General features: G+C 53.4%; 1 protein-coding gene and 1 pseudogene across 1 annotated transcript; both read right to left on the reverse strand.

Moving 5' to 3' along the window:
* Positions 1-1,970: 1,970 nt before the first annotated feature.
* On the reverse strand, positions 1,971-16,882 carry PVR (PVR cell adhesion molecule). Its single transcript, XM_025849997.2, has 8 exons — positions 16,642-16,882; positions 13,709-14,068; positions 9,819-10,121; positions 8,751-8,868; positions 6,289-6,437; positions 5,307-5,435; positions 3,798-3,829; positions 1,971-3,286 (listed from the first exon to the last, which is right to left on the reverse strand). The coding sequence occupies exons 1-8, from the start codon at positions 16,703-16,705 to the stop codon at positions 3,215-3,217; spliced, it is 1,227 nt and encodes a 408-aa protein (XP_025705782.2). The 5' UTR covers positions 16,706-16,882; the 3' UTR covers positions 1,971-3,214.
* On the reverse strand, positions 11,589-12,078 carry LOC141371419 (haloacid dehalogenase-like hydrolase domain-containing protein 2 pseudogene; annotated as a pseudogene).
* Positions 16,883-22,461: the final 5,579 nt, after the last annotated feature.

Here is a 22,461-nt window from a genome sequence, read left to right on the forward strand (position 1 = left end):
GTTTTAGTCTTTCCATCAGACCCCCTCCCCTTCCTTGTCCAGGATTGATGATCGTGGTTCTCTCAATCGTGTGTGAAGTTTATACAACTCCTACACCAAAATTCAGGGTCCACTCTCGACTCTGGCTCTTGTGGAATCCACAGATGCTTCCCTCACTGAAACGAGCGGTCGCATCCATCACTGCCGGGAACAGAGACTTCTATGGGGGCAAGTTGTCAGTATCTATTGCAACAACAGGGGCACGTACTCTTTGACTAGCAATTTCACCTCCGGGAGTGTGTCCTACACTCATGGGTCAGCATGACCTGGGGCGAGGGTGACAGTGCACAAGGCCACTCACTACATCACTGTAATGGTAAAGGGGCAGAAATACTACAAACACCTGTCCAATGAGGGGTTGGTTGAAAAAGTCCTGGATGTCCCCCTGTGGAGTACTATGTGGCTTAAAATTTTTTTCTTTAAATATTTTATTTATTTGACAGAGAGCGAGCAAGTGCGCACACACAAGCAGGGGGAATAGGAGAGGGAGAAGCAGGCTCCCTGTTTAGCAGGGAGCCCGATGCGGGGCTCGATCCCAGGACCCTGGGATCAGGACCTGAGCCGAAGGCAGACACCCAACGACTGAGCCACCCACGCGCCCCCCAAATAGTACATTTTAGAGGGGGAATTGTGTCACCACAAGCTTAGTGGCTTCAGACACAAAATTCTTCTCTTACAGCTCCGGAGGTCAGAAGTCCAGAGTCTTACCGGGCTAAAATCAAGGTGTCAGCAGGGCTGGTTCCTGTAGAGGCTCCGGGTGGGGCGAGAATCTGTTCCCTGCCTTTCCAGCTTCTAGAGGTGCTGCCAGCATTCCTTAGCATACAGCCCATCACGTGCCTTTCCTCCTCCCGCTCCCCCCTCCCGCCTCTGAAGTCCTTGCCTCCCTCTTCCCTTTAAAGAACCCTGTGATTACACTGGGCCCACTCGGGTCACCCAGAATAAGCGCCCCATCTCAAGGTCCTCAACTTAGTCATACCCGCAAAGTCCTTTCGCTGTAGAAGTGAACATATCTTATCTACCACTCCTACCAGGATAACCATGGCATTGCTTGTCAGGTGAGGTTATTAATGCACAGAGAACAAATATGTACTTTTTCCATACTAAGTAACGTCTCAGACACACCGTTCTGCACCTTACTTTTATTACTAGGGTTTCTGGAAATTCTGAGAGAGGGTCTTCAGTCTTTTTACAAAAAGCCACATACTGGGGCGCCTGGGTGCCTCAGTCGGTTAAGTGTCTGCCTTCAGCTCAGGTCATGATCCCAGGGTCCTGGGTTCCCCTGCTGCTCCCCCTACTTGCGTGCTGTCAAATAAATAAATAAAATCTTAAAAAAAAATAAGATGGACTATTTGGCGGTTTTTGGTATGTTACATTAATTTTTAAAAATTGTGGGAAAAGAGAGATGACAAAAATTGGCCATTTCTGGCATTTTTAAGCGTACAGTTTTGTGGCCTCAATCACGTTCACAAGCTTGTGCAAAACTGGGTATCCGTAAGCAGAAGAATGAAGCTGGACCCTCACCTTATTCTCTATGCGCTAATTAACTCAAAGTGGGCCCCTGATGCTTTTTATAACTTTGGATTTGGGGATGTTTATATAGGACCTAGATAAAAATATTAGAGAGAAATAAGATGAGCTCTCCCCAGGGCATCTGAGAAACCTGGGGGCTCGCGTCCCTGGGGTCTTCTTTTGCCTTTTTCGAAGTGGGCTCCTTGCCCAGCGTGGGGCTTGAACTCATGACCCTGAGATCAAGACCTGAGCTGAGATCGACTCATTTGCTTAACTGGCTGAGCCACCCAGGCCCCCCCCCCCCCCGCCTTGCTTCACGTTCTTGCTCCCACACCCTCTGGTTCTGTCCCACATACTGGAAGTCCACACAAAACTCAGCCCCTCCCCAATTCCTACAAAAGTCCTCCCTTGCACACAGCCACTCAAGGCGTAATAAATTAACTTTATTGACAAAAGACTTGTGGATGGGGATGGATAAGGGTTTATGTAGCAGCAAGATCTCCCTGACACTGCGCAGCCTGACAGGCCTTGTCACACTCTTGCCCCTCACCCCCCCCACTCTCTGTTCCCACTCTCCCTTCTGGCCAGAACAGACCCCAAGGACTTGTTTTCTCTTGCACAGCAGCTCATGCCTCATGCTCTAGTTTAGCATCCTGGCCCACAGTCTTACTTCCTGCCAAGTACTTCCCCAACAGACGGGTCTTGCTGTAAGAGGAATTCTCGTGCCTGATCCCGAGATCAGAGTCTGTTATAAAGGAAACGGGTCCGTTGCATCTGAACAGCTCTGCCTCCGGGACCTTAGGCTGTATCCTCACTGGTCTGAGGGCCATCCGTGTGTCTTGCACAGCTGTGGCTTCTGCTCCCCCAGGACCTCTTCCTCCTTGTTTTTGACACTTTGCTTTCCTTGGTGGGTGACTGGCTCCCATTCTCCGGGGTCCCACCAAGCCCAGCACGTTGGCTACAGATGCTCTCCCAGGACCTGAGTCTTGGCAGAAGGCGCCAGGACCTCACATCCTTCAAGTTCACGTCCACCATTTTTCCTGCTCCTCGAACAGCCCTGAGCAGCTGAGCTCCAGCCTCGGGTTCTCTTCTGGACAAGGGCCGGTGGCTCTTTCTTGTAACCACAGGGATGCCACGGATACATAGATTTAGAAGCTCAAGGCCAGAAAATCAAATTCTTACAAAAATTCTCTGGCAGTTGGAATAGTCTGTGGGGCTCCACCTGGAAACCAAGGCTCAGATGAGCGTCTCTGGTTAGCGAGACTCTGTGTGCTGTCACACATCATCGCTGGGAGAAATCGACACTGTGTGACTGGTAGCTGGTGGCGGGACTCTCCCGGATGGTGCCCCATGTGGCTTTCCACAGGTTAAGGCTTTTCACCTTAACCTCATCTGTTCATTGTAATAAACCGTAACCATGAGCACAATGGCTTTCCCGAGTGCTGCGATTCCTTCCAGCAAATGACTGCACCTGAGAGGGGTCATGGGGGCACCTGAACTTGCACCCGCCGGTGCAATGCAGGGCGGAGGGGACATTCTTGAGGTCTGGCACGAGAAGGGTGGTCAGTCTCTTTGGAGGGAGACTTCATCCCCTGGGGCCAGGGGCCAGCTGCGAGGTCCAGGTCCTCCCCAGCCACAGTGTCTCTCTCCAACAGTCCTGACGTTGTCACCTTTCACTCTCTGTCAGTGGGTCCTGGGTAGACCTGTCATTGACGTCCACAGCCTTATAGGAGGCATACTGGAAGGCAGACATTCAGACTTTAGCCTCAGGGCCCTTCCAGACAGAATCTGCCCACTGGAGCCCAGCGGGCAGGCCTGCCCCCTCCCCTCTCCCTGGAGGTCAGGGCAGCGCTTCCTCGGCTGATCTTAGCCAAAAGGCCCAGAAGTGATTGGGGCAGCATTTCTTAAGGTGTGGTCATGAGTGGGGAGGGGAAGGGGCACCTATGGAAATGCAGATCCCCAGGACCCAGCACAGACCCACCAGACCAGATGCTCATGGGGCAGGGCCTGGGAACCTGCAGTTTTTAAGCAAACTTTTCAGGGGAGTCTGCCCAGCAGGAAAGGTTGGGAACTACGGCTCAAGGCATCTGAAGCAAAGATCCGGGACCTGGCTCCTGATACCGTGCCGGCTTTTGACCAAGTGATGCAGGTGCCCAGAGATGACCGTCCCCTCCTTGGGAATGTCCATGCAATTAGTCTGGGGTTCATGCAGACCCCCACACCCTCCTCAGCCCCACCACCACACTTACGCCATTAGCAGAAGAGCTGTGTTGGTCCTGACCTAGGGAAAGAGGAGGAGAACTTGTCAGGAGTGAATGACAATGCCGGACAGCATGACGAGAAGACACATGTGGGTAGCAGAGCCCGTTGAATTCTCAGTCCCAGCTCTGCTATTGACACGGGGGAGCCACTCCCCACAGTGGTTATTTGTAAAACAGGCCTGGGGTATGTGCCTCACCCAGCTATTCATGCAGTTACCAAGTATAAATGAATATTTATTTATTCGGCATGGGTTCTGGAACCTGATAGAAGATTTCAAACCCCAGCTCTGTCCTTTAGGAGCTGTGTGACCTCGGGCAATTGACACCTTGTGCCTCAGTTTCCTCAACCATCAAACAGGGATTTATGCAGCAAATAGGCAATGTCTACTTTGCGCCAGCTGCATTCTAGGTGCAGGAGATATAGCTGTGAGCAAAACAGCCCCAAATCCCTGTTCTCACGGAGCTCCTATTAACCACGGTAATCATACTGGCGGCAACAGTAATCAGAGCCTACATACACCTAGTGCGTGGCTTACGATGTGCCAAATGCTGCACTAAGTGCTTCACCTGCACGATCAGGTATGTTTACTCTCATTTCGCAGAGGAGGAAACTGAGTCAAAGAGATTAGGTCATTTGCCCTTGATGACAAAATAAAGCAGTAGAATGCAGGCCCAGACACAGGCAGTCAGTCTGGCTCTGGAGATGCCACACTTGGCACTTCCTCAAGTGCCTCCTTTGTGCCTGGCCCAGTGGTAGGCGGGGCTGGGGACAGAGCTGTGACCATGACAGTTCTAGCTCTGTCCTCCTGGGGATCACAGTTCACTGGAGAGACAGACGAGCCCCCACACAGGGGCATGTCCCAGAGTGGGCAAGGGCTGGGGTTGGGAAGCCCAGAGCAGGTGCTTGGCTCACTCTGGGAAATCGGGGAGGGCTTCCTGGAGGAGGCGGCCTCCAGCTGGGACGTGAAGAGGCAGTTTGGTTTAGTGGCTGAGGGAACGAGCTTTGTAGTCCACAGAACTGCCCTCCCACTGGCAGACCTCCTCTCTCCAAGCAAACATTTTCTCCTCTATACAGTGGGGCTCAGTGCTCAGCATGCAGAAAGTCCTCTGCAAAACAGCTTTTCTGCAGCGATTCTTATGAAGCCAAAGCGCTTCACCAGAAGGAGCCGTGGGGAGGGTGGTCTAGGCAGGGGAACCGCCTGTGCGGAGCCCTTCAGTCAAGAGCATCAGGCCCTTAAGAGCTGGGATCAGGGCGCCAGCTGCAGCCCCTCCTCCCTAAACATTTGTAAAAAGGAATCAACGATCCAGTGAACAGGAGTCTCTGAACTTGGTGTCCTCCTGTGTCAGATGGGGGAAGCTCACGGTGCTGAGGATTCAGCGGGAGGCTGCCGTACGCAGGGCTGAGTCTAGATCATAGTAGGTGGCCAAGCATGGTGGCTGTGGTGATGCTCATTCACAGCCAACAGGCAGGAGATATGCCAAAGAGGAGGGACTCACGGGGGCGTCGGAACAACCGGAAATAAATCAGGAACCCCAGCAGGACCAGCCCGACCACGACTCCTACAGTCAGGATAATGATGTTCTCGGTGGACAAGCCTTGTTGTAGCGCCTGGTTGGGAGGTTCTTCTGGAAGAGAAGAAGGAAGCAGGGTTAGGTTCAGAGGCTCCTGGGGTCTTCACCTGCCCCCAAAACATGACTCCTCATCCTTTAAGGAAGTTACCGCTCGGCCTCTCCTGGTCACGGTTCAGGAGGACTTGACTCCACCCTCTGGTTCCTAGGATGGGACTTTGACCCAGGCCTGGCCGATCAGAGCATTCCATTCTCCTTGGCTGTTGTGATAGATTCACGGGGGTGCCAGGACCCCAGCTGAGCCAATGACACCCAGCCCTGGGACTGTGGCTAGAGCTACTGAAAGTGGTGTATTCTTGCCCCTGGGATTCCTAAACAGGTGAGACAGGAGGCTGTAACTGCCGAGGGACATCTCACCTCCCTGAGAACACAGAGAAAAGCAGAGACAAGAGATGGAAAGGAAAGTTCCTGGGTTTCATGGCTGGAGCATCGGGATCCAACCCTACCTGAAGGTGCATTTTCAATAAAGTCCCGTTTTTTGCTTAGATTATTTTGAGTTGTGCTTCTATCCTTTGCAATTGATAGAGACTACTGCCTCAGATGCCTGGAAAGGCCTGAGTCCCTTGGCGCAAGCCTCACACAGCTACCCAAGCCTGGGTTTGCAGAGGGGGTGTATCCAGGGGGCTGCCCAACAGTTCCAATGGTACAGATGGTGAGTTAACAGAGAGCAGAGCTGACTCCACTGGTCCTTTCATGAGGGGGGTTAGGGGAAGGATGGGAATCAGAAAGCATTCTTGTGTCTGAGGACTCCCTTAACCAAGAACCACCTCCTAACTCCTCCCTCAGAGGGAAGCCTGCTGTGACCTCCTCTTTCGGTCCCTCTATCCTTGCCGCCCAAGGGGCTCCTCACCTCTGACCAGGATGTTCAGTTCTGCCTGGCCAGTCCCTAGCGCGTTGGTGACACGGCAGATGAATGTCGTGTTGATGGACTCGTCCACGGTCTGGATCAGGAGCTGAGAGCCCTGGGCCACAGCAGAAGGCGGCAGGGGCCCCTTGGTCCTGGGAGAGACAGATGGGGGAGGAAGCGGCAGGTGTGAACTCTCACTGTACACGCATGCCATCTCCGACCTTAGCTGAGAGCAACCCTGGAATTTCCCAGCTCTTCCTCTCACACCCACATCCCACTTAACAGCAGGTGCCATCCACCCCAACTCCAAAACCTCTGCAGACTCTGACCGCTCCACAAGGCCTCCCCGGCCACCACCCCAGGCTGATCCCCCTGCTCCTGGGCCTACGGGGCTCCCTGCCTCCACGCCACCCCACACTCCACTCTGTTCCCACAGGCAGTGGCTGGAGAGATCTTGTTAGAACTAACTTGTTCACATCCCTTCACTGTTCAGAGCCCTCCCGTGGCTCCCGCCTCACTCAGCAGAAACCCAAAGTGCTTACGCAGCCACAGACCCCACGCGCCGGCTGCAGATACCACGGACCCCAGGCTGTGACTCTCCCCTCCGCTCTGTGTCCACGGTGGCCTCCTTGCTGGTCTTCGAACACTCCAGTTAGGCTCCCACCTCAGGGTCTCTGCACATGCTGTTCCCTCTGCCCGGAATGCTCTTCCCCTGGGTACGCACCCAGCTCATCCTCCCTTCCTTCAGGCCTCTGCTCAGATGTCACCTTAGCGACACCTTTCTTGGCCACCCGATTTTAACTGCAGCGCGCCCCCACCCTCTGCTTTACCTCTTCCGCAGCGTTTAGCCCGTTATCCCATCTGACGCACCATGGACTTCCCAGCGTTGTTTTGTTTCTTGTTTCCCTCTTCCACTAGAGTGGAAGCACCAGGAGGGGAGGGAACCTGGTCTGTTTTATTTACCGGGGCACGTTGGCCCGTGCGATCCGGCACACAGCGCAGTCAAAAACGCTTCGGTTTAGTGGACAGAGAAGACGCAAGCATGGGGTTCTGGGGGTCCTGCAGAGCCGGCACGGAAACCCAGCCCTGCGGCTCACGAGCCTGGATCACGGTGCTTTGAGGCAGGACAAGGAGAGGCGTCTGCCAACGCCACTGGAAGACCTTTGACCGCGATTCCTTTGGCTGACCGTAGAGACCCAGCTGTGGCTATCCACAGAGGTGGCCGGTGGGGGATGGGCGCCACCGTGGCATCTGCGTGGTTGCAAGCGGGGACGCGAGCCCCGTATCCCACGTCTGGGGTTAGTTAAGTAACTGATGGCATGCGCACTGGATGGAATGGGATCCCAGCAGCACCGAAAAGGGGGCTGTGGGGACTCTGACGTGCATAACAGGTAGAGGACAGATGGATGGGGAGAGGGATGGACCGACGGATGTGACTGGGCAAATCCAGTCAAAGGTGAGCAGGAGAATCCACAGGGTGGGTTCTCGAGTGCCCGCTGGGAAAGTCTTACATCTTTTCTGTACGTCTACAGATCCGCCTGAGGAACTGTTGGGGGGAATGGGGGTGGGGACCTACGTGCTGTGATGTGGGAAGGCGATCCTAAGACAGAGGCAAAGTTTCAAAATGGTGCCCACGGCACAGCTTTTGCTGAGAAGCGTAGAGAATAAAAGGTGGGAGGGGTATATAACAAAGGGTAACGGCGGGTATTTACGGACACCTGACTTTGTCTTATTTTCTTCTTTTTGCTCATAACTGGATTGTCTGAAGTTTCTACAATGGCCACAGGTTATTTTGTAATAAGAACAAAAGCCTGATACACATTACGGAAAACAATCAATCCCTTTGCCTTTCTCTTTCCCCCCTCTTCAGCCTAGCCTTGCTATGAATTTGAGGAAATCTGAGTGCTCTGCACCTCAGCTTCCTCATCTAGAGAATGGTGACAGCACCCGCTCCGTCAGAAGTGACTGAGTGGGTTACATGAGGTGACCGGGCGGGTGGCGCAGCTCAGAGGTTAAGAGGATCAATTTGGAGCCACTTGGGTGCCCTTGTGGCAGTGAGAGCCGCGCAGATGGGTCCCTACTGGGGCCCAACCTATCTTCGGCCCCGGGCACAGTGACGGTGCTGCCTGTGCCCGGAGCGTGGGGGTCACACGGGATGAGGTGACCACCGACCCGCACACAGCAGACAACCAAAAACAGCAGGTGTAATGGTGAACCTGAACTAAACCTCCTCATAAACTGTGCATACAAGACAGAAAATTTTACTGGGGCCTAAATTCAACTTCTCTCTTTGCACTTTCTTGTACCTGTCTCTTCCCTCAGATCCAAGAGTCCGGGCCCCCAGCCCCTCCTCCCTCAGACTCAGGAGTCCAGACTCCCAGCCCCCTCCTCCCTCAGACCCAGGAATCTAGACTCCCACCCCCTCCTCCCTCAGACCCGGGAGTCCAGGACCACCCCGGACTCACGTGCTCCAGTCATAGCCTGTGGGCTCCGGTTTGCTGCGGACGTCACAGCTCAGGGTGGCCTCGCTGAGGCCGAGGTACCAGTTGTCATCGTAGCCGGAGATGGAGACCTCGGGGGGGTCTGGAGGAAACAGACACACAGGCTCAGAGACAGGGACCCTTCACAGGGGCCTAAAGATAACGTGGGATCACGTCATAATGAGAAAAGGCCTCAATGGGTTTTCAGGAACAGCCCAAGACAGAGAGGCCCGTGAGGAGTCTGGGGCAATGGATTCCCCCAGAGAACAGAAGGCCAGAAGTCCTCGGCATGGTGGGAGGTAGCAGGGTGCTGAGAAGGCTTCTGGGGACCTGTTTCTCTCTAGTCATTTTCCTGGGTAGCCAGGTCCTGGCATGCCATGGGTGTCCTCTTAGAAAAGGCCTTTTAGACACCCATACCACACAGGAGCATATTCAGGGCTCTGACAAGTCCTGCTGGGAAGAATCCTTTATGGCCCTGCTTCAGCTGCTGTTGATCCATCCCAAATGTGATCGACAGGGAAGACTTTCCAAAGTTCTAATGGGGAAGGCCAATGAGACAGAGTGGTTTTTTATGGAGAGGAGCCAGTGTTGATCCCCTCCTCCCTCAGACCCAGTGGCCATGTTGAGGGTGTCCAGGGTAGACAGCGCCTGAGGGAATCAGTGTAGCACCTGCCCAGGAGGCAATATTCAGACACCCAGTGTAGACGATGGTAAAGCAGTGCAGCAAATGGACAAGGGAGTTGTAGACAATGCAGGAAACAGCGTAGCAATGTGGGCAAGGCCAGTGTGGACAGCTGCCTAGGGAAGCAGGTGGACGCAGTGTGTGTAGGCCATGTTCAAGGGAGCTGGGAGAGACAGTGTGGGGTGTCAGTGTAGACAGAGGCCAGGAGGGCCAGGGGAGACAAGCCAGGCTGCAGCATTGACTGTGGCCTCAGAAGCTGGTACAGACAATAAAGGACAGTATTTGTGGTCCAGGGGGCCCCATGTACACAAGGTGGGGTGGGGACAGTTGGGGAGTGGTCCCCGTCCTTGCTCACATTTGGGTGCACTCACAAGGCACGGCGAGAGTCATGGTCAGCAGGACGGGCTCCTCGAAGCTCTCATGTTCCACTTTGCAGGTAACAGTCCTGCCATCTGTCTGGCTTGAGGGTGTTAGGCTTAAGAGGCTGATGACGGTGAATGTGCCGGGCAGGTGTCCTGGCACCTGGCTCTCATTGGCCTTCCCATCCAGCTGTGACCAGGAGATCCGCGCGGGCGGGCGACCTTCACTGGAGATGCAGGAGGCCACAAGCACAGGCCCCGGGCTGAGCGGGCTGAGCGGGACCTCCTGGGTCTCAGCCTTGTTCTCCAGCTGGGCTGTGGACAGGAGCAAAAGGGACCAGTCAGTCCCCGCCTGCAGTCTTTCAACAAACAGCGCAGCAGCAGAACGGGGCAACCCGGAGGACCGGGTTCAAATCCCAGCTCTGTCCCTAGGCCCTTGGGTGGCTTTGGGCACGTCCGTGCTCAGTTTCTTTGTCTGTCAATGGGAGATAATGATAGGATCCCAGGCAATGAGAATATGCAACTAAAGCTCCTAAAATGGTACTTGGCGCATAAGAAGTGCTCAGTAAATGCTACTATTATCATTGGGAATTGAATACATTGCCTGGCTGGAGGATGGGCAATGTCGGGGACCCAGCAATGCCCGAGGCAGCCCCAGCCCTGCCGTCAGAGGGTATACAGTCCAAGGGGAAGACAGATTTCCCCAGAAAGTCGCAACCCAGAGGGGGCAAGGCTGGGATGGGAGAGCCCAGAAGGGGTGCCCCAGTGCTGGGGGAGTGATGAAGGAGGGCTTCATGGAGGAGAGGAGGTCTGAGCAGTGCTCTGGAAGTTGAGAAGGGGAGGCAGGCTTGAGGTCACACAGTTCTTTGGGACAGAGCTGGGCTTTCACAGGAGGTCTGACTCCAAACCCATCTGTGACCATCTCTTGTTCATTATTCTGGTGATTCCCAAACCTGGGGCTCTGCTTAGTTCCTTCCTCATTATTACTTGTTAGTGTAGTGTCATTATGGACTGGAGATTTCCCTTAAATTTGACTCACTGGTTGTGGGTTTGTTTTGGGGGGGGGGTAAAATACTGGTAGTTTTAATTTTACATAAAATTTCCAAAACAATGGTTACACAATATACTAGGCAACTGCAATGAATAGGTTATTCATGGAAATTTTAAGTTAAAATCAGCTTCTAAATTTAAATTAGTCATCTCTGGCTAATGAAGAGAAAAAGAAATCACAGGTGCTGGGAATAATCTAGTAGATTATCTAGTTTTCCACATCTGTTAAAGCAAATTCACTCGATCACTTGGGCTTAAGGTCAATTTATTTTGCTTTTCCTGACTTGTACTTCACTTGGCACGTGATGGATTTCACAGCTGAACTCAGTATTAAAACTACAGCCAAATGCGCTTTTCAACACATTATTTTATAATTTGCAAAACGCCATTCAATTTTATTCACAGTGTACCAGCGAGGAGGCAGCAGAGAACTTGACTCTCTGGGGTAGATGCTCCCTCCCAGCCCTGCCTAACTGATGAATATTTTAAAAGGCATGGCATAAAATCTCAGCTTTCCCTTTCTTTGGGTCTCATCATCTTTTACAAAAATAAAACAAAAGACATAGGCAAGGCTTAAGGACTGGCTGCCATTCAACACCTTTCTTTCTAATTAATGTACAGTAGAGGAGGGTTGGTTGGTCCAGGTCTATCTATGTTGGCAAGGAATTGGGGAGGGATTCATTCCAGACGTGAAAAGCTGTGTTTCCAGCTGCTTCTGATTCACCTAAGGGATCATGGTAGATGCTCCAGAATGTGGCCTACAGTCCAAGGGAAGCTCTCACAAAGTAAGGAGGTGGATTAATTTTTTTTCATCTGCTGCTCCATATTTCCCAGTTGTTCCTAAGATACCCAGAATGCTGACATTCTGAGCCCCACCAACATCTCCTATCATGATGGTCTCTTCAGGTTCATGGCCAGCGCCCCACGATGCCTCCAAAAGGGACATTTACTCTGGTTCTCCCGCTATGGTGGTCTTGGGGTCTGCGGCCTACTCTAAAGCAGTCAGGAACGGTCCAGGCCCCAGGGCTAGACCCTCTCTGCTCTTGTACTACCTGGCTTGGTAGATTGCTATCAGAGGCGTCCCGTCCGGGAGTAACCAGAGTGCTTGATTCAGATTTTGATAATGAAATTGTTCTGGTGCCAATCCTCTGGCCACAGTGTTAGGATGACTCATTCATATTCCTTTGAAATCAGGTAGCGCCTGATCATCTCCTAGTAGCATGGGTCCAACCTGTTTCTGCTCTACTAAAAAAAATTTTTTTTTTTTTTGAGAGAGAAAGAGAGAATGGGCATAGGTGAGGGCTTGAGCAGGGATGGGGCAGGGGCTGAAGGAAAGAGAGAATCCCAAGCAGGCTCCATGCCCAGCATGGAGCCCGACGCTGGGCTCGATCTCACGACCCTGAGAGCATGACCTGAGCCAAAATCAAGAGTCGGAAGCTCCAACCGACTAAGCCACCCAGGCGCCCCCTCTGCTCTACTAAATTTCTGGCTGCAGCCAGAGAAGATGATATCTCAGCTGCAGAGATCTCAAACTGCAATTTTTTCCACCTTTCCAATTGGTCTTGCTTGCTCTCTTGGGTGGTCCTGGTCACACATCTAACCACGACGGAAGTACCATGTAACCTTTTAAGAGCTCCCCCCGCACCTGGGACAGCTGCACCTTCAGTGTGAAGTGGGCCACTGAGATCCACCAAAACAACTTTGAAGCCCCGCTAACAGGAAAGTCAGCACAGCCTCCTTGAATCCAGCGCCCGTGAGGCTAGATGCCGGGAACCCCCCCCCCCCCCCCCCCCCCAAGCCGGGGCCACTCACTGGTTCTGTGTTACTCTCATCCTGAAGACCTGAAGTCCCAGATTTGCTGAAATGACAAGTGCTGCCTTTGGCTGGGTGCTGTGGGCACCATTCCAAGCACTTAACAGTGCAGGAGTCAGTCCTGTAAGGGCCTGGATCAGTTCCTGGCATGCACTCAAACACAGGAACGGTGAGTCAACTCTTACTAATCCTCAGAGGGATCTCCACTTCACAGAGACTTACTCAGTTTCAAAGAGGAAATGTTCTCAGGAACATGAACCATGAGTCCATGGCAATGCCTGGGAGGGCATTTGGGCCACCGCTGGGGAAAGCCTCCTCTGCTGGGAATCAGAATCACCCTCCTTGGGCGCCTGGGTGGCTCAGATGGTTAAGCGTCTGCCTTCGGCTCAGGTCATGATCCCAGGGTCTTGGGGTCGAGTCCCGCATCGGGCTCCCTGCTCCTTGGGAGCCTGCTTCTCCCTCTGCCCCCCCCTCTCTCTCGCTCGTTAATAAATAAAAAAAAAAAAAAAAAAAAAAAAAAAGAATCGCCCTCCTTCCCGTCTATTTCAACTCTCCCTTCCTTACCAAAAGGAGTAACAATGATTGACAGCCTTTAGGAGCTCACAGGGGCCTCTGTTCTAAGGTTCAGCTGGATAAACTCCCGAGACCCTCGGGATAGCTTTCTGAGGGCAGCACCCCTGTTACTAACCGTATTTTACAGGCGAGGAAAGGAGAATCTGAGATGAAAGCATTTGCCAAGCTGGTGGTAGCCACCTGGGAGGCAAACCCTGGCCTCCGTGCTTCCCAGGTCCCCGGGGAGGATTCTCCCTGCTCCCCCGTTCTACCCGCCCCCACCCCCATGCTCTGCCCTCAGTCTGCAAGATCTTAACCTTACTCTCCAGGATCCCAGCTCTGTTCCTAGCCTCCAGCCCCTTCCGCCGCTATCATTGCCCCATCACCTCCTTTTGTCCCCACAGAATCTCCCCGCTCCATCCCTGCGCCTCCTCCTCCCCCAGCCCCCCCCCCCCGCAGCTCCCTTCTGTCCCCCCTCCTCTGCTCACCGAGCACGCGGAGCCAGGTGCTGGCGCTCCTGCTGCCCTCGGGGAACATGGCGAAGCGGCAGGTGTAGTTGGCTTCATCCTCGGTGCGCAAGTCCCGCAGGACCAGCGACCCGTCCCGCAGCTCCTCGCCCGGCCTGGCAGCCACAAACTCCAACCGGCCGGGCTCGGGGAAGCTGGGACCCTGCGTGGGGTGGAAGACCGCCACGTTGACGTCGTTCCCCGCCGCATCCCGCTGTGTCCACGTCACCTGCGTCACGCGCACCCCGTGCTCCAGCGGCGGCAGTCGGCACGGCAGCTCGACCGTGGCGCCCACGAGGCCGCGCACCTGCGTGGGCGCCAGCACGCGGACCGTCCCGGGCCCTGAGGGGAAAGGCGAGGCGGGTCAGACCCGGGCGTCCGCGGGTCTGGATGCCGAGGGGCGCCCGGGAGGCCCTTCCGGGGCTGGACCCGGTCTGCGGTTACCGGCGTCCGGCGTCCGCGCAGCTTCGCTGGGCTGTGATTACCGTATTTCCCCATTGGTGCTTTAAACTGTGGTCAATACTGTGGTTAAAAACTTGAATCTGTCATTTAAACCATTTTAAAGTGCACAGTTCCGTGGCATTACGTTGTGTATGTAACTATCACCACTATCTAGTTCCAGAACGTTTTCATCAGCCCAGTGTCAGCACCTCTGACTGAGGGGTGGGAAAAGGGGCAGAAATTCTAAGTCTTAGGATCCATGAACTATGGTATTACTATTATTATCATTATTTTTACTATGCATGGACCCCGACTGGGAGAAGGTTTGTAGGGGATCCTGGCACAAGAAGCGAGGCGATTATAACCCAAGGATTTTGGATCCCTTCCGACCTCTGCTGTGAGGCTTCAGGCAGGTTACTTAACCTCTCCGATTCTTTTTCCTAGTTTGTAACGTGGGACTAATAACAGTTAACACTCACAGGCTGTTCTGAGTGCTTCACACATTTCTCAGCACTTAGTCCTTAAACAGCTCCTTGAAGCAAGCACTACTACCACCAGCTCCACTTTATAGATGGGGAAACCAAGGCGGAGGGTTGTTTGCCGGTTGTTTGCTCCAAGTCACAGAGAGGGTAAATGGCAGAAGAGGGATTTGAACCCTGTGGTCTGCACTCAGGAGTCCTGACCTCTAACCCAGCAGGCTCCATATTAAAATCTTTCAGCCTCAGGCCTCAGCACATAGTAGGTCCTCGATATGTCCTGGCTCTTACTGCTATAAACAAACACAATGCTATCCATTCTTGTTATTAATAATAAAGATAGTGGAGAAGGTGGGAAGGAGGTAAGTTCTTTGAACCCTGGTACTGCTACTCAGCAGCTTGAGTCTGGGGGTAGGGGTTTCACTCCTCTGAGCCTCAGTCTTGCCATCTGTAAACTGCGGGTGGTTACGGCATAATAGGGTGGCTGGGTGAACGAGGTGATGAAATCTACGTAGAGGGTTTAGCGTGTGCCAACAACTCTGTCAAGATGAATATTATTGTGTTATGAGGAAGGGGAAGCTGGGAGGTAGCGGGCCGGGGTGCTAGGAGCGTGCTGTGTGGAGGAGGCAGGGTTTGGACACAGGCAATCGGGGAGTGGTGAGCATGCTAGCGTGGGTGTGAATGCTCACTCTGCCACTGATGTGCTGCGTGGCTCTAGGCATGCGGGGCTCCTTCTCTGGTGTTTTCGTCCACCAGACGGCAGGTCTCCTCCCTGGCAACCTTCATGGTTGCCATGAAGATGACATTGGGTGAAGTTTAACGGCCACACTCAGGTGCCTTCTCTGTGCCAGACACTGAGCTGTTTCCTTACAAGTGGCCTCCTGCAACCCTCTCCATGGCCCCATGAGATGTGCACTCATATTTTCATCCCAACTGGACAGAGAGGTCAAGCGCACCTCTGAAGGTCAAGCCACTTGCCTAGGTCTACCCTGCGCCCTGGCTCCTGGGCACCAGGCTCTAATGTCCTGGTAGAGGGGGCTCTGTCCGCTATTTTGGTTCACGCACTGGACCTGCTACTTCTTGCTGGTGCCTTGGGCAAGTCGCTTCCCTTCTCTGTGCCTGTCTCCTCATCTGTAAACGGAGGTTACAGTAGGACCCATAGTGGGAATCTCCTTAAGAGGTTTGAGTTGGTGGCCCTCCGTGAACTCCTCAAGCCTCGGGCCCCTCTTTTCTGGAGAAGTGCTTGGTGTTCTTGGAATCACCTTTTGGGAAATGAGATGAGCGACTGTGGCTTCCCCAAGTCTGCATTCGGTATAATAATGTTCATATGAATTATCATTATCATTATTGTTCTTACTGAGTGCATCCGACTTTGCTCAGCATCCTCCCAAGACACAGTCTTACAAGGTAGGTAGAATCTCCACTCCACCTCCCCCCACCATCCACAACACATTTTAGGGAAACAGAGAGTTTAGGAAACTCTCCTGAGCTCACACAGGTATTAAATGCCAAAAGCTCATTTGAAACCAGGGCCGTCTGACTTCAGAGCTGTATCCCCAGGGCCTGGAACACTGCCCGACACATAGTAAACGAGTGTGGGATGAACGCAGGCATGCGTGAAGGAATGAATGGCCATGCTCTTAGAGCCACACATTTGGGGTCAGAAGGGGGAATGGGTTGTGTGCCCCGCCCTCTTGACCCGGCCCCTTAAAGCGTTCTCTGACGAGGTCAGCGGGCACAGCCTGTTGGGGTGTGGCCGCAGCGAGCAGGAGCGGGAGGTGAGGTGTCTGGGGATGAATCATTCATGCTCGGCTGTGGGCTAGGACTTTCCTAGACTACGGCTGCCTCTACCGGCAGGGACTCTGGCAGCTTTCTGGGAGGCTGAGCCTCCGCCCCGTTCGTTCCTCCAGCCCCCGGGGAGGCCGACCATCCTGCCAGTGCGGAGGGAGAGGGGCAGCAGCGGCCGCCGCACCGCGGGGTGGAAGGGGTGTCACTCACCGGCTTCCGTGGGCACCCAGGGCAGCGACAGCACAATCAGCCGCAGCAGCAGCGGCCACACCATCCTCGGTTCCTCCCGGCAGCTGGGTCGCCGCTCCCGACGAGCCTCCTCCCTGGTCGGCTGGGCTCGTTCTCCCTCGGCCGCCGCCGCCGCCGCCTCCCAGGATATGCAGCCTTGAACCCGCGGCGGCCCAGCGGCAGTAGCGACCAGGCGCGCGGGAAGCTGCCGTATCACCACCCGCGGCCGGGGGAGTGGGCGGGGCGCGGCTGCCTCCGCGCCTGCGCGCCGCCGGAGAGACCCGCCCAGGCTGCCCGGGACCGAGCGGGGGCTTTCTTCTTTCTCTGTGACGTGTGAACAAGCACAGTGTTGTATTAATCTCGGGTGTACGCTATAGGGATTCAACACTTCTATACGTTTCTTGGTGCTCACCGCAACAAGTGTACTCTTAAGCCCCCTCACCTGTTTTTCCCATTCCCCCCCCCCCCCCCTCCCCTCTGACAGCCCCCAGTTCCTTCTCTGTATTTAAGGGCCTGTCTCTTCCCTCCCCCCACCTGGGTTCTGTTTCTTAAATTCCACCTAAGTGAAATAATTTGATGTTTGTCTTTCTCTGACTGACTTACTTCACTTTTTAAAGGTCAAGACTGCTAAGTGCCACAAGCTGACATTCCAACCTACAATCAGGACAGATCCCGAATTCTTTTTTTTTTTTTTTTAAACTTAATTTATTTGTTTGTCAGAGAGAGAAAGAGCACAAGCAGGGGGAGCTGCAGGCAGAGGGAGAAGCAGGCTTCCCGCTGAGCAAGGAGCCTGATGCGGGACTCGATCCCAGGACCCTGGGATCATGACCTGAGACGGACAGGCGCCTAACTGACTGGGCCACCCAGGCATCCCCAGATCCCGAGGGGATCTGGGCCTAACCAACAGGCCTAAACCCTCTGGACTCTGAAGGCAGACAAGGCCTGGGCTCATACTGGGCAAATTGCTTCCCCTCGCTTTCCTCCTCCGAGAAATGGACATGATAACAGTACTCCCCTCACAGGAGGGTTTGTAAGGCTTAAACGAGTAACTGCTTCGCCCAATTCCAGGTATTATAGTTTGTACTCAATAGACAGTAGCTGTAAGAATGACAACTAGTATCAGTGTTTTTACAGATTATCACCGAGTAATAATGTTGGTGAGAATGAAGATTCACCCATTCTCCATTCAACATAAATTTATTGGACCAGGCACTATTCCGGGCATGGGGAAGGCCGCAGAAAATAACACAGACAAAAATCTCTGCCTCTGTGAAGCCCACTTTCTACTGGAGGGAAACAGATGTTAGCAGATTAATGCAGAGAACACCATCCTGTCTGGTGATGATGATGGTCCTAGAGCCACAGACAACAGAGAGAAGAATGAGAGAGAGATGGACGGAGGGGGGGCGGGGAAATAGAGACACTCAGAGGCAGTGACTGGGAGGTAGGGAGAGAGAGAGAAACAGATACAAAGAAAGAGATGCGTTCGAGGGACCAAGAGAGAGGAGAGGAAGACGCGAGTATAGAGAGAGTGAGATGTGAGAGAACTGCGAGATGACAGAGAGACCCAGACACAGAGCTTGGGAGACTGCCTGCTCCCCAGCTGTGCCCATCCTGGCTACGGTCCCCACCAGCACCCCCTAGCAGCTCTGACCCTTGTTCTGTAACATCCCTCTATCTTTCTAGACAGTTCCCCTTTTAGGCTTTGGTCGGTTCGGAGGGTTTTGTCTCCCGCTGACGTCTTGGACTTGGAGCTGGTGCTCACTCATGGCGCATGGCTGTGGGAGGGTGGTTATGATGCCTGGTGTCTCTCGCCCTGGATGTAGGTGAATTTCTGAATGGAAACATAGACGCTAGTCTCTGGGAAATCTCTGAATTTTCTGGCACTCTCATTCTGGGGTGCTGAGTTATCTCTGAATCCGGAACCTGTGGCCCCTGCTCTGTTCCTCCTCTGGACCATGCTGTCACTCTCCGGGGTTCCCCCTCCTCCAGTGCTCCCCAGCTACTGCGCACAGGGAGCCTCCTCTCAGAGCTCTGGGCGGTCAGAGGCCGCCCCCTCCTCCACTGATGTTTGAGCTTCAGATTTGGGGCCCACCATACTTCCCATACTCATCCCATACTCTTTTCCACTGGACATCTGACTCCTCTTTGACAGGAACGGAGCCTTGGTCTGAAAACAAGCCATCAGAACGCTGGTCTTAAACAATGTCACATAAAGGGAATGATACGGGCCCTCAGAAGCTCAAAAGTGGGGTCAAGGCAGAGCCCGGGGTCAGGGATGGGGTGAAGGTTAAGGATGCAGCAAGAGATGGGGTCAAGAAAAGGGAGGGTCTCAGGGATGGGGCTAGGATGAGTGGAGGGTCAGTGGGAGGCCTTCGGTGGCTGGTATTCCTGGCCCTCCCTTCCCCCTCACAAAAAAAGTTGGGTCAATAAATACTTGGGAAGGCCAAAAGTACCATGCTATCAAAATCGCTGAATTCAAGTAAATGTCCTCTTTCAGGTCTCGATGAACCTCAGTGAGGGTATGATGGGGGGAGATTGTTGCCAGTTGGAATGGGTGGGTTGAGGCAAGATGTTCTACCATTCCCTAGACAGCCCCTCCTGGGACCCCACCCCCCACCTCTGAGCCCTGGGGGCGGCCTGGGATCTCCTTGAAACCACTCTCCTTTAGTCAAAGTGTTCCTGTGCATGAGCACACCATCAGTTTTGAACCTGTCCTCAGTGCATGGGCCTTTTGGGTATTTCCAGTGCTTTGCCCGTGCAGAGGGTGGCTCCACGAGTAACCACGACCACGCCATTTGCCCGGTGTGGGACTGTGGGACGGAATCAGTTCCACGCATTCCTAGAAGCTGACTGGGTCCAAGGGCATGCACATTTGTGGTTTGGGAGGATATTGCCAAATTGTTAGCCAGTGCTCTTGCCAGCAAGGTAGAGGGTTGCAGTGCAGGGCTTGCTCCCCAGACACCCTCAGGGCAGTAAACTGGAGCCTCTACAATTTCAGATGTGAAGCTTTGTCCCAAGGGTCTGATCTAGGAACCTGGAGGCTGGGTAGGGGGGAAGGGGGAGGGAGGGGGGCAGAAAGAGTGGGGAGGGGAGAGAATAGGGAGGGGAGAAGGGAGGAGTTGGGGAAGGGAGGGAGAGCACGGAGAGGGAAGGGAGCGGAGGGAGTGGGAGCCCGGAGTGTGACTCTTCTGCTTCAAATTCTGGTTTCACCGATTAGGAGTAGCTGGTGATCCTCAACAACCCGGATCATTTCTCTTGCCTCCTTTCTTCTTATCCGTAAAATAGGGGGATCTAAAAGCCATGTGGTGATGGTGACGTAAGGTATTTGAAAGTAAGTTATATGGTTAAACAAGTAAATTTGTTCAGGCGTTCCACAACTAGCAGAAACTATTCTTGGTGTCCCGGGGCAGACTTTTCATCTTCTACACTCTGAGGTTAGGAGGGAAAAAAGACGGAAAGAAACCCCCAAACCGCCACCACCCTGCCTGTCCTTCCCCAAGAACAGGCTGGCCACCAGAGTGGGCACTTCCTCTCTGTCGTCTCCGGCCAGCTCCCACCCCCATGTTCACTGAGGTGCAGGGGTGTAGTGGTGCCTCTCCCCAAGGGGGTTCCCTCTTTCTTCCCTTCCAAATCCCCGAAGGCCTCTCACAGCCCAAGGTAGGATATGAGGCCTGCCCTCCCCAGCCCACTTCTACCACTGATGACCAATCAGAGCCATACCCTCTGAGAGGCAGCTTTCTGTCGTACGAAGGACAAGGCCTGGATTGTCGCTCCCACATGACGCAGCCCCTGATGACAGCATGGTGTCACTTCTTCTTCCACTTTACAAGACAGCCAGACCAAAGCCCTTGCCGTCCCTCTAAATGAACTGTGTTTGCTCACCTTCAGGCTGGGACACGTTTCCTCTGTTCTCCACCTGGCAATGGCTACTCACACTTCAGTTCGCGACTGAGCCGGTGCCTCTTCCTAGAAGCCTTCCTGGTGCTCCATGCTGAGCAATCTCTCCTCTGGTGTTCCTGAGCTTCCTAAGCTGTAAGTTCCATGGCGGCAGGGCCCAGGGTAGTGAGAATTCAATTTCCTCATTTTCATTTTTTTAAAGATGTATTTATTTATTTGAAAGAGAGAGAGAGAGAGGAGAGTGAGCACGGGGCAGGGAGGGGCAGAGGGAGAGGGAGAGAATCTGAAGCAAACTCCCCACGGAGCTCAGAGCCCCAGACTCAGGACTTGATCCCATGACCCTGAGATTCTGACCTGAGCCGAAATCCAGGGTTGAACACTTAACTGACTGAGCCACCCAGGCGCCCCAACTACCTCATTTCTAAAATGGAGCTAATAATAGCATCCACTTTCCAGGGTTTGGGTTAATAAACAGAAATGAGGCATTAAAACCTGTTAGCATAAATAATACCTTCTAGGGGCATGGTTGCTCTTGTTTATCATCTTAATGTATTCTCCAGCACAGCTGACCCCTTCCCCAGGAAGCCCTCTTGGACCCCCAGGCTGGATCTGGAGCCCCCTCTGGGCTCCCACATCCCAGCCTGGACTACTCCGGGTTGTCACTGCTGGGGATGGTTCTGTCTCCCCCACTGGATGGTTAACCCTGGGAGGGCAGGGCTGCAGCTGCTGTGGTCAGCCCTGGGTCCCCAGTACTACCCAGCACAGGGCTCTACATGGACCAGGGGCCGGAGGAAGGCATGTTGAATGAATGAATGAATGAGTGAATGGCTTTAGCAATTATTTGATCTGACTGTCATTTGTCTGTTAGTCCTCTTTCCCACCTTAGCACATACAATCATGTTTTCTGTCTATACTGGAATTTAGAGGAAACTTACTAATGAAGTTGTGTGTGTGTGTGTGTGTGTGTGTGTGTGTGTGTGTGTGTGTGTGAAAGAGAGAGAGAGAGAGAGGGAGAGTGCTAGCTTGAGAGCTTGAGGAAGAGAGTTTGAGTGTGTTCCAAGAGGGAAGAGATGGGCGGGGGGGTGGGAAGCAGGGAGGGCTGACGACTTGAGCAAGGAATGGGCTGGAGTTTCGGATTTTGGAGATATAATCTGTGAACTCTGTGAGGGCAGAGGCCATGTCTGTCTTGTTCTGGGCCATGTCCAGCGTCTAGTCACACAGAAGATCCTCAATAAATATTTGTTGGGTTAATGAATGAACAAGGTGTTGTTAAAGTAGCCTAGGAATCTTGCTGTGCCTCTATAATTGCAGATCATGGTGTGCTTTGGGCAGGTCTTGAACCAGAAGTAAGTTCTTTTTGTCCCTTTCAGCGATGAGAGAGTCAGACTCATTGCTGGTAAGCATGGGAGACAAATATGAGACTGCCGTCACCACTCTATTCCAGGCTCCCGGGAACATCAGTCTCGATACTTGATACCAGCACTCCTTCCTGGGGAGCGTGGGTGGGTTTCCAGAACTCTCAGTATACTTAGAGTAGCTACTCCAATCTATCAAAAATGGTAGTTGAGGGTGCCTGGGTGGCTCAGTCAGTTAATCGTCTGCCTTAGACTCAGGTCATGATCCCAGGGTCCTGGGATTGAGCCCCACCTCGTCTTCGGGCTCCCTGCTGAGCAGGGAGCCTGCTTCTCTCCCTCCCTCTGCCTGCTGCTCCCCCTGCTCGTGCTCTTTCTGTCAAATAAATAAATAAAATCTTTAGAAAAAAGTGGTAGTTGAGGAGGAATGCACTCTGGCAAAATGGATGTGAAAATGGAGAGGAATTGTGGCCAGAGGTTACAACTAGAAATTCTATCACCCTTCTTCCTTCTTTGATTCTGCCTGTGGTCCTCAAGACAACCGATATGG

The sequence above is a fragment of the Callorhinus ursinus genome, unplaced genomic scaffold, assembly GCF_003265705.2.
Source record: "Callorhinus ursinus isolate GAN/ISIS: 27379988/994484 unplaced genomic scaffold, GSC_fseal_2.0 scaffold71, whole genome shotgun sequence".
Taxonomy (NCBI): Eukaryota; Metazoa; Chordata; class Mammalia; order Carnivora; family Otariidae; genus Callorhinus; species Callorhinus ursinus.

Bases quoted from the DNA above. Each gene is read 5' to 3' on its own strand.
- PVR (XM_025849997.2), bottom strand. From the start codon at position 16,705: ATGGTGTGGCCGCTGCTGCTGCGGCTGATTGTGCTGTCGCTGCCCTGG. The intron at 14,069-16,641 runs GTGAGTGACACC...CTTTCCCCTCAG, and splicing joins CTGGGTGCCCACGGAAGCCG to GGCCCGGGACGGTCCGCGTG. The intron at 3,830-5,306 runs GTGAGTCCCTCC...CTCTTTCCCTAG, and splicing joins CCGGTTGTTCCGACGCCCCC to GTCAGGACCAACACAGCTCT.